Source organism: Leucoraja erinacea, chromosome 7 (assembly GCF_028641065.1).
Source record: "Leucoraja erinacea ecotype New England chromosome 7, Leri_hhj_1, whole genome shotgun sequence".
In the NCBI taxonomy this organism is placed as follows: Eukaryota; Metazoa; Chordata; class Chondrichthyes; order Rajiformes; family Rajidae; genus Leucoraja; species Leucoraja erinaceus.
In genome coordinates this window covers 69,002,968-69,016,103 of record NC_073383.1, presented here as the reverse complement: position 1 = coordinate 69,016,103, position 13,136 = coordinate 69,002,968, and the positions used below count along the sequence as shown (strand labels likewise).

Genomic DNA, 13,136 nt, shown 5'->3' with positions numbered 1-13,136 from the left:
TGGATTCAACGACATGGTTGATTCTTAAGTCATGAGATTAGAGAGAGTAACTCTCCATGGAGAGGGGCCAAATGATCAGCATTGACGTAGTGGGATGAATAGCCAGAATCTGTGCTGTATGACTCTATGACACCATTGACAACATTTACTGATAACCTTATTCAGTTTGTATACAAAAAAGCTGGAGAAACTCAGAGGGTGCAGCAGCATCTATGGAGCGAAGGAAATAGGCAACGTTTCGGGACGAAACCCTTCTTCAGTCTGAAACGTTGCCTATTTCCTTCACTCCATAGATGCTGCTGCACCCGCTGAGTTTCTCCAGCTTTTTTGTATACCTTCGATTTTCCAGCATCTGCAGTTCCTTCTTAAACACCTTATTCAGTTTGTTGTTTAAAAGTGCTTTATTTGATTGCAAGCTGTAAGTTCTATGCCGGCTATATAATATTCTGGGGAGCCCAATACGGACAATATGTCAACCAGAGCTGGGAACAGTCAGATCTGTCAGTAGATGCAACAGCAAATATCATTCCTGTGCTGAGAACACAGGTGCTCAAGAAGTGCTGGCAGCTCTCTTTTAGTTTAGTTTAGTTTAGTTTAGAGATACCCTACGGAAACAGGCCCTTTGGCCCACCGAGTCCGCACCGACCAGCAATACCCGCACACGTACACTATCTTACACACACCAGGGACAATTTTACATTTGTACCGAGCAAATTAACCTACAAACCTGCACATTTTTGGAGCGTGGGAGCAGGGCTGTGGAGTCGATAAACAAAATACCCGACTCCGACTCCCGACTACTTGATTTCTTGTGTATCCGACTCCGACTCTGATTCCGCCCCCTAGGTGTAATCATTCTAAATCGGCTATGATGACATTACACAAAATGGCATTTCATAAGAACTACATGAGTCATCAGGCTTCCTTTTAAACCCGTGTCCTTAGTTTTGAGCCTAATGGTTGTAGCTATGCTATTGTGGCCTTTTTATTGTTTAATCTTGAATAGAAAAACATAATTCAATATGCAAAAGGAAAAAAAAAAATTACATATGGGACTATGACAGAATTCAAATTCCATTGAATTAAATAAAAATTATAAAAGCATTACTCCAAAATGTATTAAACTAAGGCCACAGGTATGAGCTAAATGGCTAAATTATGACAAAAAAAGAAAGGAAATAAAGTATGCAGTATGTTTAACAAGCAGGATTTTTTCCTATTTACGTAGTCTCTGAAATTTATGTTGTCAGAGTAGGAGTCAGGACATTTTTACTGACTCCAACTCCAGCAACACCAAACTTGCTCCGATTTGACTTCTCCGACTCCGACTCCACAGCCCTGCGTGGGAGGAAACCGAAGTTCTCGGAGAAAACCCACGCAGGACATGGGGAGAACATACAAACTCCGTAGAGACATCACCCTTAGTCATGATCGAACCCGGGTCTCTGGCGCTGTAAGGCAGTAGCTCTATCAAGCATAAAATGCACTAAATATAAAAGTTAACAGATCATGAGGGAACGATTTTTATAAGGTGCCATTTCACTATAATTAAATGGTTTATTTCTTATAAACTCAGTTTGTATGAGATTGAAAACACTGATTTAATGAAACTGGTGAGATTTCTGCGTCCCAAGGCTTTAAGCTGCACTGAAAGATACAAAGAAGCTCTAATTGATCAAGCATATTTCAGTTGCAGTCAATGTGAGAAAGTTTGGTGGAAACAGTTTTGTTTTTTGTTTCCTTTCCTGAAGTTTTCCACATTCCATTCCTCAGTGTCGAGGTTCTCCAGCCCTCGTCCAGCCCCAAGAATGAGCAGGAAGAGGGCCCTGTCCATCTCGCCGCTCTCTGATGCCAGCATTGACCTCCAGACGATGATCAGGACATCCCCGAACTCGCTGGTGGCTTACATCAACAACTCCCGGAGTAGTTCGGCAGCAAGTGGGTCGTACGGGCATCTGTCGGCGGGTGCAATCAGGTGAGTCCTTTACCATTGAAACAACCATTCACTCTTCCCCAGGGTGGACCAGGATTTGCAGGGTGACCAGTAGTAACTGAGGCTGAATGGTTTGCATTGAAGAAACCAGTATGTCATCTTCAAGTCATGACGAGTGATTGTCATGCTGACTGCATCCCAGTCAGACGTTTCTGTCAACAGCATCTCCTGTTATTCATGTCGACATGTTCGCTGGATAACTAACAAGTGGTGATTACCAGGGGTCATAAGTTCATAATGTAGTCCTTGCCAAATAGAACTCAACTTCCTTAAATATGTGGCCTGGGTAGGTAGATAGTAGTTATTAGGGGTGTGCAAAGATTCAAGGCACCAATAATCCCCTGAAGATTGGCATTTTGCTGTTCAGTCTCTTACGAGGCACATTGTTTACCATAATATATGTTTACATCATGGAATGGGCCAGGTGATTTTGGAACGTTTAAATCCTGAACTTTTCCAGTTTACAAAGGACATCACCCTATTATTTTTTAAAATACTAACCTCTGCATCAAAAAAGTAATCAAGCACAGGCTGCGACAAAATAGGTTGCAAAAGTGACTATAATTCATAGGGTCGATGATCTATTTCTGTAGGCAAATTCAGAATCAACATCAGATGGGCAACAATTATGTTTTTCCAGGGATGTGCATGTAACGTTGTGCACTCTGTGGCCAGCTTTACACGTTAGGGTCAGTTCATTGTACCCACTGATCAAATTTCCTGATAGCAGATCACTGCTATGTCACTGTGCCTCGGTACACTTGAGGCCCATTCTTTGGAAAGTGAACCAGAAATGTCACACACGTGACCAGATGTCATCGCAAAGTCCACAAAAAATGCTGGAGAAACTCAGCGGGTGCAGCAGCATCTGTGGAGCGAAGGAAATAGGCAACGTTTCGGGCCGAAAACCCTTCTTCAGACTGTCACCACAAAGTGATACATTAAAAAAAATTCTTGCAAGAGATTATTATTCTTATCCATTGCTATTTTCATACCTACAGAACCGTAAAGCATGTCTGCTAACGGTATGAACATTCTAGCTTTTTTAAATACACAGAGTTTGTATAATGCTTCCGTGTGATGTCACGCACGTGACCAGTCATATTTTACCTCTGACCCTAAACAAACATTGTCAGCATAACATATAAAAATGTCACTCGACAAACCCCCCCAAAAAAAGAATCATATATACAGTACAAAAACAATATATCTGTAATGCTTTCAGAATTAGAAGAGATATATTCCACAAAGTTTCATGTTTTTGGTCACACACGTGGCTAAGAATGTGTGTGGGGGGGGTGCCTTGACAATAAATCAAACTCAAACTCCGATTAGCGAGGGTCCAGTCACAGCCCAACTGTGGTGCAATGGTAATTTTTTCCTCATAATCGTTTTGCATCAAATATGTATGGGCTGCACCAGACATACTCTAAACCTTGACTATACTTTGGTACAAACATTGGTACATCTTCTACCACTACAACCAAATGTTGGTCCAGTTGCAGAAGAGCACAGAAATGAATAGAAAATGAGGTTCAAATAATATGTATTATTTATGATACCGTATATATCAAGAATTTAAGGGGAGTGATTTTGGAGATACGTCCCCACTTTTCCCAAGCTGACAAGGCTTTGCAGCCGACCAATTAAGAATAAAGCTGAAGGTACACACAGAATGCTGGAGTAACTCAACGGGACAGGCAGCATCTCTGGAGAGAAGGAATGGGTGACATTTCGGGTCGAGAGAGAGAGATGCTGCCAGTCCCGCTGAATTACTTTAGCATTTTGTGTCTATCTTCGGTGTAAACCAACATCTGCAGTTCCTTCCTACACATAGAAATTAAGCTGGATGGTTTGGGTATTGGTAATTATGAGCTACATAATTGCTCATATACTACTTTTTGTGGTATTTACATTGCATTTATTGCTGTTCACAATGCAATCTGCTAAGCAAGTTATTAGGTTTAGAGTGGATGCCGAAGAGAAATAGTCTAATATATGTAAAGGTTAACTCACCACATCTATATTTTTGCCAAAAGAATTCGCTCAGGTTCAATAAATCTGAATGTTTTTTTGCCCCTGAAGTGAAGATGAAGGCTCTGACCTTCCTTCCGTCGAGGGGATTTATCGAAGTCGCTGCCTCAATAAGACTGGCAGTATCATCAAAGACCCACACCATCCTGGCCACACACTCATCTCCCTGCTACTTTCAGGTAGAAGGTACAGGAGCCTGAAGACTGCAACGACCAGGTTCAGGAATAGCTGCTTCCCCACAGCCATCGGGCTATTAAACCTGGCTCGGACAAAACTCTGAACATTAATAACCCATTATCTGTTATTTGCACTTTATCAGTTTATTTATTCATGTGTTTTGTAGTCAATGCCTACTATGTTCTGTGTGCTGAAGCAAAGCAAGAATGTCATTGTCCTATCAGGGACACATGACAATAAACTCACTTGAACTTGAACTTGAAGATGACATTTTATAAAATCATTTTAGTGTAACGTTTGGTTTGAAAACACTGACAAGTTTTATTAATTTTACTGATAGCATTTGGCTAATATTGTTTAAAAGCAGTTAAAGTTTAGTTTTAGCAAAGGGGAGGTGAAGCATTCTTCAAGCAATGCCATAAAACAAGGAGGAATTCAATTTCTGCGAGTGTGTATTTCCATGTTGAAATCATTTAACTCTGCATGTCCTGATATCTCTTGCCTGATTGCAGCCCAGCATTCAGCTTCCCCCATCCTATCAACCCGGTGACCATCCAGATGCATCAACAGATACTGAACCAGCAGCACAGCCTCAACTCTGCATTTGGCCACACTGCACCCCTCATACAACCATCTCCAGCCTTTCTTCCACGGCAGCACATGTCCAGCACCTCTGCAATGTTGCCACCCACCCAGGCCAACAATGCCTCTTCCGAAGTTTCTCAGGTAAGCAGCAAATCACCCGTAGTGCGACATGGAGGGATGGCGTAAAATCGGGAGAGAGCTCTCGGCTTTGGGCACGAGGAGTGAGCCGGTGGAAGGGTGAACCGGGGTAATGCCTCCAGCGCCTTCAAGTTCGGCTGCAGGAGGTGCTCCTGGGACACAAAGATGACCAGGAGAGGGAGAGGAGTGGGACGGGACATCGGTTCGCAGGAACTACTCCGGGCCATCGAGCGCTCGGGCCGACCGGACTTTGAACTTGAAATAATGCCGCCAAAAATGGCGGCGCCAGCACGTGTAAAATATACAAAAGGAATTTCACTGTGCAGTTGCATATGTGTACAAATAAAGCACTATGGATCTGTGGAGACTTAAAATGTCCTACAGAGTAGGATTATGGAGTTGAGGATTGGGTATGTTCTTCTGCATTTACCTGTATGCATTCAATGGAAGGTGCTCTATCTTCCAGCAATGTCATTCGTTAATTTGCTGGGTATATCATTTACACCCTCTTCCCACTTCCTTTATCCTCAATAAGGATTGCTACTCGGGTTCAATCCTGACCTCGGGTGCTGTCCTGGTGTTATTTGCATATTCTCTCCGCGACCGCATGTGTTTCCCCCGCGTGCCCCGGTTTCCTCCCACATCCCAAAGATGTGCAGATTTGTGGTTTAATTGGCCTCTGTAAATTGCCTTTAGTGTGTAGGGAGTGTATGTGAAAGTGGGATAACATAGAACAAATGAGAATGGCTGATCAATGGATTTGGTGGGCCAAAGGGCCTGTTTCCATGCTGCATCCTTCGAAGGCACATTTATTTTCTGAGCCCATCAGTTCATTATAAAGAGTGGATTATGCCTAAGAAATTAGCGGATTTGATCCTTGATCACAGGCACTAACTGTACTCTCTGGTGGAATATACATATTGTGATTTCAGCTACAATAGAACTGAATTTCAAAAGCCAAGATCAAAATGCAAACAGCATGTCTTGCCGGGTTTGTTAAAACTTTTAACATGGCCTACTTTTTATGCCGCAGAGCAAGTTGAGTGGCGAGTCTGCTGTGAGCAGCACTGTGGATCCATTGATTAATAAACGCACCAAAGTTAAAACAGAGGTGGAGGGACCACGGACTGTCTCGCCCATCACTGAGGTGAGCAAATCTGGATAAGATAATAATAATAATAATAAATTTTATTTGTGGATGCCTTTCAAAAATCTCAAGGATACCTTACAGAGATTAACAAGAATAATAAAACATATAATCGGAATAAAATAAATAATAAAGACATCACCAAAACACAAATTAAAAACAGAATTCAATCCAAAGACAAAAAAAATCAAAAACACGATGTGAAGAGAGAGCAGCGGCAGCTAAAGCGCGCCAGCGTCCACTCTCCCTTCCGTCAGCCATCTTGAACACAGACTAACACGTTTACTTACACACAAAAAAAATCATCCCCCCACAGTGGATACCACTCTGGGAGAAGGCACAATGTCCAGTCCCCATCCCCAGTTCACCCAAAGTCAGGCCTATTGAGGCCACCGCTATTGCCTCTACGGAGGCCCGATGTTCCTGGCCGTTCTGGCCGGGTGGTGTTGCCCCGGCGTCGGGAGAGTCCTCTCAGCGGCTGGGCCACCTGGAACGGCCGCTTTCTGACTGGGGACCGCGGCTTCCGAAGCCGACAAGGCTGCGCCGGTTTGGAGCTCCCAGGCTCCCGATGTTAGAGTCGGCGCCGCCCGCTCCACAGACCCGCAGCCCGGAGGTGTTGATCTCGGCGGTCACAGCTCACCGGAGCTCCAGCGCGTCGATCCAGCGCGGCGACCCAGGCAAGGCATCGCCCGCTCCGCTCCACGATAGCGCCCCAGCGCTGTGCCGCCACCGAAGCCGAGGTGCTGGGCGGTCCCCGCCAGGAAACGGCGCTCCACGCCCGCTGGTAGGCCACGAGGACGGGTCGACGGGGCAGCCCGGAGAAAAAGCTGCCTCACCGACCAGGTAGGGACCTAGAAGTATAATTACCTCCTTCCCCCCACAGTAAAAAGTCCATTCTCCAACAGACAAAGGACAGGACTTACTAAAACTCCAAAAAAAAGTGAGTTAAACGGACGGCTGCTGGTTAGCAGCCGTTCCCCAAGATGGCCCCTCCTCTTTTTTTGTGATGCACATTCCATGCACCCATTTTAACCTTAATTTGCCCATTGGATGAAACTATTTACATGTACAGCACTGACAATAAATTGACCATCTGAAATATAGGTAGACAAAAATGCTGGAGAAACTCAGCGGGTGGGGCGATATTTATGGAGCGAAGGTATAGGTAACGTTTCGGGTCGAGACCCTTCTTTAGACTAATGTGGGGGTGGGGGGGGGGGGGGGGGAGGAAGAAGAAAGGAAAGGGCGGAGACAATAGGCTGTGGGAGAGCTGGGAAGGGGAGGGGAAGGCGGGAGAAAGCAAGGACTGCCCGAAATTTAGTCAGACAAAGGAAGATTTATGAAAGAAAGAAGAATACAGTCCGTATATTATCCACAGCGTCACTCTTTGCTCAGCCTCCTTGCCAAAGCCTCTTGAGCCAAAGTCTCAGCACTTACCCTCCACAACGTACTTGCACCTCTACAGAGGCTCACCCCAACCACAGCCGCTCCCATATGATGGGGGTTATGCCTTGTGTGAGCTTTCTCCCACAACTCTTCATGAAAGCCCATCAGCAGATAGAGGTATTTCTCCGTAATCTCTTTTCCCTTTGAAGACATGTATCCTGGTTGTCCCAAATAATCCCGCTTGTAGCAAGCCCCACATTATACAATTCTCCAGAACTTATAGTGTGCACTCGGGAACATAATACACAGTATTATTTGGCAGCACGATGGCACAGCAGTAGAGTTGCTGCCTTAGAGAGACCAGAGTTCAATCCTGGCTATGGGTGCTGTCTGTGTGGAGTTTGCATGTTCTCCCCGGGGAAGAAATGACCACATGTTGGGAGAGTCCAGAACCAGGGGCCACAATTTAAGAAGAAGGAGTAAGCCATTTAGAACGGAGACGAGGAAACACTTTTTCTCACAGAGAGTGGTGAGTCTGTGGAATTCTCTGCCTCAGAGGGCGGTGGAGGCAGGTTCTCTGGATGCTTTCAAGAGAGAGCTAGATAGGGCTCTTAAAAATAACAGAGTCAGGGGATATGGGGAGAAGGCAGGAACGGGGTACTGATTGGGGATGATCAGCCATGATCACATTGAATGGTGGTGCTGGTTCAAAGGGCCGAATGGCCTACTCCTGCACCTATTGTCTATTGTATATTGTCCATTACAGTTTTAAAAGAAAAAATGTTGTCGGGTACAAAAGGCAATTAAATCCAATACAGTTGCAAAAAAAATCAACAGATATCTGTACAGAGATTGTACGTTCTTCCCGTGACCGCATGGGTTTTCCCCTGGTGCTCCAGTTTCCTCCCACACTCCAAAGACGTACAGGTTTGTAGGTTAATTGGCTTCGGTAAAAACTGTGAATTATCCGTCGTGTATAGGATAGTGCTAGTGTGCGGGGATCGCTGGTCGGCATGGGCCGAAGGGCCTGTTTCCACGCTATATCTCTAAACTATACTAAACTAAACTAAATGTCTAATGGAAGTTAGTCACATTCAAGAATTATCTCTGAAAATGACTTGCTGCAGCCAAAAACATGTGATTGTAAAGTCGAACCCATTATTTAGCTTTAATACACACCTGCTCTGCTAGAAACGTTCGCTAACTTAAATTCCAGCATTGGCCCAGGTTCATAGTATTTTCACATCAGTGGAGGATTCTCCATGAAAAGGGGTGACTATATCAGCTGGCATTTCCGATTTCAGCCTGAACCTGAATCCCAGGCATCTTCCTCACTGCCGTGCTTGGAAGTGCGTACTGTGTGTTGGCGAGTTATTAATGGGTCGCTTCCTCAGTGTTATAAAGTACAGCGTTGCAGACTCTCTGCCACTGGTCAAAGGCACTCGGATTTGATACAGTGGAGCCTTTAGTTCCTGGTCTCCATCCCACTCTGCTGAGTGAGGATTAGCAGCAGGAGCAATTTATCTCCTTTTCTTCTCAAATCATTTTTTATTGTAACTCTAAACTACACGAAGTGTCCCTGCACTACATTTTAATGAAATATACAATACCTTGCTGTCACTGGGACAACGCAAGCTTTGACTAATTCCTTGTTCTGCTTTAGTCCAGGGGCAGCCTCAGTCAGGCTTTGGAATGATGCATGGGGACAGCTCTGTTTATAATCATCTGGGGCCAGGAAAATTGATGAAGATAGCATATCAGAGAAAGATAAACATGCTGTAGTCAGCACGTTAGGGGCAAGAGGCACATCTCACGAGTTTTAAGTTTGGAGCACGTTGACAGCAGCTAGCGCGTGACCTAAAAGCATCTCCAGCTGTGATGTGGCAGACGCTAATGAGACAATCTTTAAAAAAAACACACAATTGGCATCTGAAATGCATTAATATCTTATCGGTAATATGCCTTCATTAGCTCAAACAAATTGCGAGTGCGCTTGTGGCTTTTTAGTTTATTCAGAGGGCTCTTTGTTACCGTGAGGTGGAAAATAACTAGTCGTGTTTCTGCTGTTGCTTAAATATGTTTGCATATCAGACCCTCATTGGACGATGCCAAGACTGTGGTGACCCTACAGCGGACACCACATTTGTATTCTCAGGTGCTTAATTCTGTTGGTACCCAGTCTGAATCCAGTTGCTTCCTGTATTTCAGGAATCATAGACAATGAGGTTATTGAGTAGGGAGCTTCAACATTTAGCCACACAGCCATACAGCGTGGAAACAGGCCCTTCAGCCCAACCCTGATGCCCCATCTAGGCTAATGCCACCTGGCCACGTTTGGCCCACATACTATCCATGATCCTGTTCAGTGAATTTCTTGAGAGAAAATAGATCGGGTAGAAGCACAGTCTCTTGCTCAGAGTAGGGGAATCGAGAACCAGAGATCATAGGTTTAAGGTGAGGGGGGGAAGGTTTAATAAGAACCTGAGGGGTAACTTCTTCACACACAGAGTGGTGGGTGTATGGAATGAGCTGCCAGAGGAGGTGGTTGAGGCAGGTACGATTGCAACGTTTAAGAAACATTCAGACAGGTGCATGGATAGGGCAGGTTTAGAAGCATATGAGCCTAATGCAGACAGGTGGGACTAGCGTAGATGGGACATGTTAGCCAGTGTGGGCAAGTTGGGCCGAAGGGCCTGTTTCCATGCTGTATGACTCTATGATGCTAAGAAATGGCAATATATTTCTGAGGAGAATCTGTGGATAGTAATGTTTCCCAGCCACATTTTCACTTGACCTTGTGAGTCGGGAGGAATTGTCAGAATAGCCTCGGGGAGCAGCAGATAAAAAGAGCAAAAGGAGGCTAGCTGCTGGAAGAACTCTCTGGGTCAGGCAGCACCTGCGGAGAAAAATCGACAGTCAGCATTTCTGGTCATCTGGATGTACTGATGATGAGCCTCCACCCAAAGTGGCAACTATCCATTTCACATAGATGCTGCCTGGCCCACAGATGTCCTCCAGCTCCTCTCTTATTTTTGCTCCATATTGCAGCATCTGTAGTCCTTTGTGCATCTATTAGAACATAAACAAATATAGCACAGAAACAGGCCCTTCAGCCCACATTGTCTGTGCCGAACATGATGCCGTTAAACTCATCATCTCTGCTGCATTTGATCCATATCCCCCCATTCCCTGGATATCCATGTGCCTCTTAAATGCCACCATCGAGAATGGAGACTGGCCAAGCACATGAATAACAGTGGTAATGGCAGAAGATACTGCCATTTGATTTGGTTTTAGGTTGTGATGTATACATAAGATTGCCAAGCAAATTAATTCAAAGCATTTATATTTATCGGCGTACGGGCAGATGAAAGAATTGTTACAAGAGCTATTTAATTCAGGGCCATAGATGCTGCTGCACAAGAGCTGTTAAATTCAGCGTAGCTAACCTCGATATCTTCACTTCTTTCCCTTTGTCAATTGCAATTGCTCAGGATCGTCTAGCAGGGCTGACCGAGGTGAAGGACGACTTGGATAAGGACGATTGCAAACAGGAGCCAGAAGTCATTTACGAGACGGTGTGTCACTGGGAAGGCTGCAGCAAGGAGTACGACACTCAGGAGCAACTGGTGCACGTGAGTAAGGCCAGAGTTGGGTGCAGAGCTGCAAAACTGGAAACCAGTTGGGATAGCTGGGTGATAGATGTGGACATTGTCAGCTTTCCCATCACAAGTTGCATTGTCCTTATTTTAGTGCAAGTATGCAGTTACTTTTTGCAGATGCTAATCAATCAGATTTATTCATCACATACACAATAAAGTGCAGTGATATGAACTTGTCAGCAGCGATACAATAAAAAAAAGAACATACAATACACAATAAAAAATTAACACAAACATCCACCACAGCATTCATCACTGTGGTGGAAGGCACAAAGTACAGTCAGTCCTCCTCCATTGTGACATCGGCTGTCTCTATTTTCAAATTCTGTAGTTATATCAACATTGGTTGTTGTGGTGTGAATTCAACCATGTTCTCATAAAGGGTGGTGGGCGTATGGAACAAGCTGCCAGGGGAGGTAGTTGAGACTGGAACTATCCCATCGTTTAGGAAAGTTAGACAGGTACATGGATAGGACAGGTTTGGAAGGATATGGACCACACACAGGCAGGTGGGAATAGTATAGCTGGTACATGTTGGCTGGTGTGGGCAAGTTGGGCCGAAGGGCATATTTCCACACTGTATCACTCTATGTTATATTGTCTGAGACTGATCATGAAGGAAGGAGAAAGATTTTGCATTCATATAGCACCTAACACAAGTTTGAAGCAGTCGCAATCTCTTTGCATGCACTCACTACTCTTGAAAGGTAATTGTGGTTGTAATGTGAATTAAAAGATAGAGGCATGGTTTTGCAATGATAGAGTTGCTGACTTACAGCACTTGCAGCGCTGGAGACCCGGGTTCGATCCTGACTACAGGGTGCTGTATGTACGGAGTTTGTTCGTTCTCCCCGTGGGGTTTCTCCGAGATCTTCGGTTTCCTCCCACACTCCAAAGACCTACATGTTTGTAGGTTAATTGGCTTAGTGTAAATGTAAATTGTCCCGTGTGTGTGTAGGATAGTGTTAGTGTGCGGGGTTCGCTGGTCGGCGTGGTCCCGGTGGGCCGAAAGGCCTGTTTCCGCGCTGTATCTCTAAACTAAACCTAAACCAATGTCGGGAACAGCAAGATACCAGTAAATAACAATAAGATAAATTAACCATGTGTTCAAGAAGGAACTGCAGATGCTGGAAAATCGAAGGTACACAAAAAAGCTGGAGAAACTCAGCGGCTGCAGCAGCATGTATGGAGCGAAGGAAATAGGCAACGTTTCGGGCCGAAACCCAGAAGGGTTTTGTCCCAAACGTTGCCTATTTACTTCGCTCCATCGATGCTGCTGTACCCGCTGAGTTTCTCCAGATAAATGAACCAGATGCTCTACTTTCCTAAAGGGACGAAGGATAAATGTTGGCCTGAGCTCCTTCTTCGGTTTTCTGTGAATAAAGCAATGTTGATCATTAAGGGTAAGTGGGACCTTAGTTTTCACGTCACAATAGCACCTCAGGGCAGCTGTGGTAACACATTGAGGTGTCAGCCAACTCCTAGAATGAGGCTTTGCTAAAACTATCCCACTTCAGAGCCAAGGGTGCTGCTTGTGAGACAAGATCATCTTCTTGCATGAGTTCCTCACTACCTTTGGTAGCAATTTGCCTGATTTCAATCCCACATTTGGATCCAAGAGAATGCTCTGTTATTTAATTCTGGATGCAGCAATCAGGCGAGATGAGGCTTTTGTCAGTAAAAGTGCAGGGTTTAGGAAGAGTCAACATCTGGCTCCACAACCCTTGGACCCCTTGAGACTGGGTCAAAGAGCAGATGTCCGTCTATCCCCCCCAGTTGTCCTCCTCCCACCCAGCCTCAAGGGAACATGAAGAAACATTGCCTCTAAATATACAATGAGCTTCCACAGCCACCACTATACCAACAGGGACTGGACACAGATTGCTTTTCTTTCCGTCACCATTCTTCTATCCCCAAGATTAATTAGCCCACCATAACAGCAGCGAAAAAGGATTATTATATCATAGACTTTCACAACAAGAAAAAACAGAGCATTCAGCCAATAACTCTAAAT

General features: G+C 44.8%; 1 protein-coding gene across 3 annotated transcripts in view; it reads left to right on the top strand.

The window, feature by feature from the left end:
• gli2a (GLI family zinc finger 2a) overlaps window positions 1–13,136 on the top strand; it is a 442,689-nt gene that overhangs the window by 361,732 nt on the left and 67,821 nt on the right. For all 3 annotated transcript variants that reach the window (XM_055638741.1, XM_055638742.1, XM_055638743.1), the window contains 4 exons: window positions 1,774–1,975; window positions 4,717–4,930; window positions 5,961–6,074; window positions 10,955–11,095. In XM_055638741.1, coding sequence (XP_055494716.1) covers window positions 1,774–1,975; window positions 4,717–4,930; window positions 5,961–6,074; window positions 10,955–11,095 — 671 coding nt within the window. The remainder of the gene's footprint in view (window positions 1–1,773; window positions 1,976–4,716; window positions 4,931–5,960; window positions 6,075–10,954; window positions 11,096–13,136) is intronic.